The sequence below is a fragment of the Gymnodraco acuticeps genome, unplaced genomic scaffold (assembly GCF_902827175.1).
Source record: "Gymnodraco acuticeps unplaced genomic scaffold, fGymAcu1.1, whole genome shotgun sequence".
In the NCBI taxonomy this organism is placed as follows: Eukaryota; Metazoa; Chordata; class Actinopteri; order Perciformes; family Bathydraconidae; genus Gymnodraco; species Gymnodraco acuticeps.
Genome location: NW_022990567.1, coordinates 39307 through 46363, shown reverse-complemented (window position 1 = coordinate 46363; position 7057 = coordinate 39307). Strand labels below are relative to the sequence as shown.

Below are 7057 nucleotides of genomic sequence, written 5' to 3'. Positions count from 1 at the left end.
TAAATGTCCATCACTTTTATTTTCACTTGTATCTCATTGTGAAATTCCTGTCAAAGCCTAACAGTATGGTCTTAATTATCTAGGAATGATTTGACATCTAACTTAATTGCTTCCAAAGGTTTAAAAACATAAGCATATAAACTTAAAGTATGAGTCTTTCTTTCTTTACTCCAGGGTAGAACGTTTTTCATCGAAAGTCAATCATGGTCAAATCCTCCAGGCAGAGCCGGCCCGACCCATTAAGCGAATTAAGCAGGGCCCCGCAGCCACTAAGGGCCCCCTAGCAAAAAAAATGTTTTAATGTTGTTAATATGCCTAGATTGCCTACTCTCAAAGTCATGTATTATATTATTGAGTCACTCATATAATACATTAACCGTGCTTTACCTGAGCCTCATCATGACACTAGAGAGGACGGCAGGATTGTAATTTCCCGTGTTCAGTGAATGCAACAGAGGCAAGGCACCAGACCAACCAGAGAGTTGAATGGAAATAAACATCTGTCTTATTGGCTGACAGGTACCTATCCTGTGAGCTGTGACAATGTGTAAAATAAACTGTCAGTCTCAGACTCAGAGTTTTTGAAGATGGACATAAGAACATTTGTTCTTAAAAAATACGACAATTCTCAAGTGGTGGCTCACACAACAACCCCAGAGCCACCACTTGAGCCAGGTAAGCAAGGTATGTACATGTCAGTAACTTCCAAGTTATGCGAACATGTAAGCAAAGCATAAATTACAGCTACGTTGACGTTACTTTGAATCACGGGGGTAAGCTAAACTGTTAGCAAGTAGCTATAGCTAGCCAGATATATTAAATAAACACTTTGTCATACAATCTAAATGTAATGTTTTTTAGCGTTACAGAACCTAGTGATTTCAAAGAAAGCTCTCTGGGAAATAATGACTTACTGTTCGACATGAAGCTAGAAGCTACCTTACAGTACACAGTTGATCCTGAGTCCTGTCAGTTAAAGTGTTTCATAGTTAGCTTAGCTAAGCATCAACATAGCACTGAAATATATGGATGTTATGTGACAGTATTTCTGAGAAAAAGTCAGCTGAAATGGTGGCATAGTTGCCACTGCTTTACGTATCGACAGCATGTTTGAACGTATTTGCAGCAGTAAATGTGGCTGTTTGGCCACTGACGTTGCCATAACAACACCTGAATGTAAATGTGCAACCTCTTTTTGTGACAGATTTTTGCATTAAATTATAATTCTTCTGAATGATATTCCTATTGACAACTAGTTTTTATGTGAACATTATGAGATGGACAGCCAGAGAGAATAAATGAAAAACAGTTATGAAATACTATAGGACAAAACAAGAATACAGTTTGAAAGAGGAGTGATTTGTAAATTATCCATAAAGAAAAATCTGTTTACAGTTCTGTTTCATATGGGTGTTGAAAGATGTATCCATAGATCTCTTAATTTTGCTCTCAAAGTGCACCAGATTGATGCTTTTAACATCAATATTTAAAAAAAAATCTTCCCGGGGGATCATGCCCCCGGACCCCCCTAGAGGAGGTGAGGACCCCCCTAGAGGATGTTAGGTCCACGGTGTTTACATGCTTATGTATACAATATGTGTGCTTATACTAACATCATAAGACAAAAGTTGGTTCCGTGTTGTGTGAAGTGAGAACGCGCTAGAGCGAGGGGGGCCCCCAAGCTCGCTTAGGGCCCCCAAAAGTCTAGGGCCGGCCCTGCCTCCATGGCATAATTATGGTTATCATGATGCAACAGGCCTGAGGGGAAGTTTCCAGCATATGCTGAGGGGAGAGGTGTGGAGACATGCTTGGAACAGTTCAGGCGGTTGTGCTGAGTCTTGCAGTCAGCACACAGAGTCCCCCTTCCCCATTAGCAGAACCAAAAGGAGCGGCCTCAGTTAGGGCATGGCTGTGCTCTTCAGGTCGCGCCAATCTGCTTGAGAGCTCATAACACCCCTTTATACACCATCAATAACAAGAAGGGCATTTTCCTGCTTGAAAATAAGTCTCAGGAGACAAGATGAAATTTAAGTTTAGTCAAATGTTTTATGCGGGACAATGTTGATTTTTTTATTTGAATAACAATTTCTGGCAATTAATCTGAAATCACATAGGAGATTGGTATTTTGGGTCTGCATATCATTTTATTCTTTTTTTATTTGGATATATACATATTGGTTTAAACTTTTATTCTATTGCAAGGAATCATCTCAATATGCTACGTTTCACAGTAAAACAACTCACAGTTAGAAACACTAAAATAAACAAATATAATTGTAGGGTTCCATAATTATTTTAGGGCTCCCTTTCCCATTATATATTTTTTTGTATTCCTCTCTGGTTTGAGTAAGATGATATAACATTTTGGGATGAAAATACAAAAGAGCAGTCCAAAACTGGAGGACAGAATAGCAAATATCTCTACAGCAACACTAAACTTTCCAGGAGAGCTTACATACGCTGGGATGAAAGTGATCCATACAGCGCAGAATATCAGCATGCTAAAGGTTATAAACTTGGCTTCATTAAAGTTGTCAGGCAGTTTCCGAGCCAGAAAAGCAAGAATGAAACATAAAATGGCCAGAAGTCCTATGTACCCAAGTACAGACCAAAAGCCCAAAGCTGAGCCCAAAGCACACTCTAGCATTATTTTGTCTTTGAAGTCTTTAAAATTCTTAAAAGGAAAAGGAGGAGAAATTGTTAACCAGAGGATACATATCATTACTTGTATTAGAGTGAAACCCAGAACAGTTAATTTCTGCTGGGCAGGCCCAAACCACTTCATCATATTACTGCCTGGAAGTGTAGCCCTGAAGGCCATTAGCACCACTATAGTTTTCCCCAGAACACAAGAGATACAGAGGACAAAGGTGATGCCGAATGCAGTGTGTCGCAGCATGCAAGACCAATCTGAGGGCCGACCGATGAATGTCAGAGAACACAGGAAACACAGAGTCAAGGAGAAGAGCAGCAGGAAGCTCAGCTCAGAGTTGTTAGCCCTGACAATTGGAGTTTTCCTGTATCTGAAGAAAATCAATGCCACAACAACTGTGATGCATGTTCCAAATAAGGATGCTGCAGTGAGCAGCGCTCCCATAATCTCTTCATATGACAGAAACTCTGCCTCCTTCTTTACACAGGCATCTCTTCTTTCATTTGACCAGAACTCAGGGTGACACCGCACACAGGTGACAGAATCTGAAAAAAAGAATGTGGTAAACATTATGTATAATTTTTTATTTTTTTTTTATTTGTCCCTACAGTACGTTGCATATTTTCTAAGCATACAAGACAGTACAGCAACTAATAAGTATATACAATGTTTTGCTTATTTGTACAATCACAAGTTCTTCGTAGGGATTTCTATGAATTTCTATGAATAATGAAATGATTTATTTTAGGAATACTTGAAGTAGAAACATTTATTTTGCATTGGTGTTTTAACATAATGCATTAATCCTTAGGAATACTTTTGCATATATTTATATTGCTGACTTCAGAATTCTGTCTCAGTGTCTGTATATGTATCATTTGCAATTATTGGTTATGTAACGATATTGTGTTTTTTTCTTCTTAAAGGACTGCATGGTTTTTAAATCCCCCAAAAACCCACTGCAATTTCTTAAAATGAACGATACATGTTTTGTCTTGCATTTATGTAACTACACCTGTAATGTTGCTGATGTCTCCCTCTGCACATCTTATACAGTCATAGCAGCAGACAGGCATTCCTTTTTGGAGAACCTTGCGAGTTCCTGGAAGACATTTTTCACTGCAAACTGACACAGGCACCTGTGGGATCAAATCGACTATGAGAAGAAAGAAAAAGATCGGCCTTCCCTTTGATTACTATGTTGCCTTTGCATATTTCTATTTAAAATGTTTATGCATAAAAAAACATACATTATGACGTGCATGACTAATAGTGTAAATTTCATATTTATAATGAAACAAAAAGACTGTAATTAGCAACAACAGTGATCTTACGGTATTTTACCTGTTGGGAGTTCTGTGTCCAAGTTATAGACTCATTTTGCAGATGGAGCTGTTTGTTTGCAGGTAAAGATGCATCATAAAGGCCAACTGTGACAAACTCCACAATGTCATTTTCTCTTGGCTTCCAATTTATAATTTCATACTTTGCTGCTGGGTCTCCATTTTCATTGAAGTAAACCTCTTCTCCTTCCTTTGTTTTAAACTGAATAGTTCTTATGTGCTGTAAAATCTGAAAAACAAATATCCGTCAATGCAGAACATAATTTTGAAGAATGTGTTGTGGTCCAAGTGTTTTAAAAGCATGAGAGACAGCAAAAGTTTAATTTACGTTATTGTAAACATGTTCCTTGTTGATGTGATTTGATGTAAAAACTTCAGTAACATTGGTGTTCAACTCACCGTAAATGGATCTAGCTGCACCTTGGTGTTACATGTTTTGTTACAGCTGAGGATAAAATGAAGTGCGTGGGCCGCAGCATACACTCCTTTATAGACATTGTTAAAGATAGGCATCAGAGACATATCGGTGAAGATGTTTTGCACTTCAGTCAAATCTTCACGTCCAGTACATTCTTTCTGATTTCTTGATGAAGACTTTGACTGCTTGAATTTACAACTAAATAACGTCTCATAAAACGTTGTAAACATTTCATTACTAGATACATTGAGCGGCCTCACATCCAACATGAACTCCCTCATGCCACTGACATGTGCTTCGGGGATGGACAGGCCTATAGCACCGTCTAGAATGTGATGCTTATCCACGGCTGCAATTTGTGAATCAAAGATCCAGCCCTCAGATCCTACCCACTGGTACCCAGTCAAGTTGTGGTGAGAAAATTCATGTAGTATCACATCCAAATCCATGCCGGAGAGGAAAGCAATGATCACCTTGGAAGTGGAAGCCTTGATAATGTCAATTATCTTTTGTATTTTGTCTGGTGGATCGGTTCTAAAGAAGGACACAGAGTACTCAAGACAGATGCCAAGCTGCTGGGCCGTTTCTGTGAATGTGGCCATACCGTTGTTTCCATAATCATCATTTGTTCTAATAGCTCCAACCCAAGTCCAACCAAAATGCTTAACCAGCTGTGCCAGGGCTCTGCTCTGGTAGTAGTCACTGGGTATTGTTCTGAGGAAGGATGGGTACTTGGATTTATCACTGAGACAGGCACAAGTAGCAAAGTGGCTGATCTAAAAGAAAAAAACAAGTTATATCCCAAGGTAAAGATTCAGAATATAAAGTAGTTATACAGCCAACTACAATCCCTTTTGCTATACATAGTTGCAATAGTTGAATATTAATAATATCAAACAATCTTACCCACCATTGGAATATGAAAGGGTCCGATGGCAGTAGCCATAGCCATGCAAGGAGAGGAAGAACGTTCTCCCATAATGGCCTGCACTTGGGCAGGTCTTTTACATGGTACTTCAGAGGGTTGTGATACAACTTCATTTCCATTTACAAAGGCCAATGCAACCCTCACACTTTTGGCAATTGAGCCACAGGAATCATAGATCCTATAGCCCAAAGAGATGCCAGGCAATATGTCTGTGCTGTTATTAACCTCCTCTAAGGCAAATAGCATAGCCTGGGCAAACTGGAACCCTCTGAAATCCAAGCTTGATGCAAACAGTTAATAATAATCAGTTAAAAAAATGCCATGCCGAAGAAAGAGTGGCACAGTACAATGAAGTATTTGATGATAAAATCAAACACAACAGGTGTATATCTCATTTAAATATTCAATGTTACCCTTTCAGAAATTTGAAGCAGAATATTGATATGGTATACTGTTACCTGGTGCATTGCAGTGGCAGTGGTTTGTCCATGTAGGAATCCCGTCTGTTCTTCCAGCTGCTGTGGAAAGAGAAGATTCCCCCCAACATTATGTCCCCATCCTTAAACATCCGAGGGATCTCAGGGTCTCCTCTCTGTGTGCACACTGGCTCCTCAGCCTGAGAGAAAGATACCACCAGCAACAGATGTAAGAGTGCCCATCCCTGCTCCGGCCACCTCTGTGTGGATGACATACTGTTTGAGTGAGCCAAAACAATTAATTGGCATCACATGAACCCCAATGTAAATTTAAATTGGGCACTTGTATTTATATATTTTGGAGAAACTTGGGAAAGAATAATGGAACATTGATGTTTTATCTCTGTGGACTTGGGGGCAAAGGAAGGAGGCGCCAAACAGGAAAAGGGTTATTTGCCTTACCAAACTTACGGGTACTTGTGTGCTCTCGATTTATCTGCTAAAAAAACAACTATTATTCAATTATTTCTCAAAAGATCATATCTTGAAACTTTTCTAACCCAAAATCCATGGCCTATTTCCAAGTTGCCATTTATAGATAAAGCCAGCTTGGAGCATGCCATGCACGTGAACTGTGAGCGCCGGAGCCTCGCAGCGCCGGAACTGTGGCGCACTTAATTGCGCCGCTTTTGCGCATCAGATGAGGCCCCACGCAGTCTGCGTGATCTGCGTGTAGGGAGGGGCGGGCCTGGATGGTATGTTTTAGGTTTGGCAGCTTCAACTTCAGTTAACAGTTTTGTTTTTTAAGAAATCTACCTAAGGATTAGAAATAAAATGCATAAATAAAAAAGCATAACATTGATCTAAGGAAATGTGCAGTAGAGTAAGCCGATGGCCTCGGTAGCCATTCGGATCATGCCTTCTGCCTTGCCTTCCCTAAGCCAGCTAGCCCAACTACTTTCTGACTGATCTTGTATTTTCTGAACCCTGTGAGCCTTCAGTCGACCTGTTGACCAGTAAGCTTGACATCCTTCGGCCATGTCTCACCTTGCCATTGGCAGGACGTTCTTCCTAGAAGAAAGCATTCACGTGCCATCTTTGCAGATACACAGCCAGATCATCAGTAGGCCATCTACACTGACAGGCAGCCAGATCAGTCTTCATTGACACCTAAAATCAGATGACCATCTCTTCAAAATCATCGGTCAGCCTACCTGAGAGTTCCTGCACTGCTACTCTCAGTAGTTAAACAAATAGAGCATTATTAATTTGCAAATGCACTTACACGTCAAACATAGG

At 39.9% G+C, this 7057-nt stretch overlaps 1 protein-coding gene across 1 annotated transcript; it reads right to left on the bottom strand.

Moving 5' to 3' along the window:
- Positions 1-2290: 2290 nt before the first annotated feature.
- LOC117553800 (extracellular calcium-sensing receptor-like) lies at positions 2291-5994 on the bottom strand. The gene is made up of 6 exons (XM_034227870.1): positions 5801-5994; positions 5325-5622; positions 4396-5190; positions 3998-4225; positions 3669-3792; positions 2291-3198 (listed from the first exon to the last, which is right to left on the bottom strand). The coding sequence occupies exons 1-6, from the start codon at positions 5908-5910 to the stop codon at positions 2291-2293; spliced, it is 2463 nt and encodes an 820-aa protein (XP_034083761.1). The 5' UTR covers positions 5911-5994.
- Positions 5995-7057: the final 1063 nt, after the last annotated feature.

Excerpts from the sequence above, each read along its gene's own strand:
- LOC117553800 (XM_034227870.1), bottom strand. The coding sequence starts at position 5,910 with ATGTTTAAGGATGGGGACATAATGTTGGGGGGAATCTTCTCTTTCCAC. Across the intron at positions 5,623-5,800 it reads CTGCCACTGCAATGCACCAG|CTTGGATTTCAGAGGGTTCC; the intron begins GTAACAGTATAC and ends GTTTGCATCAAG. Across the intron at positions 3,793-3,997 it reads GGACACAGAACTCCCAACAG|GTGCCTGTGTCAGTTTGCAG; the intron begins GTAAAATACCGT and ends TTGATCCCACAG.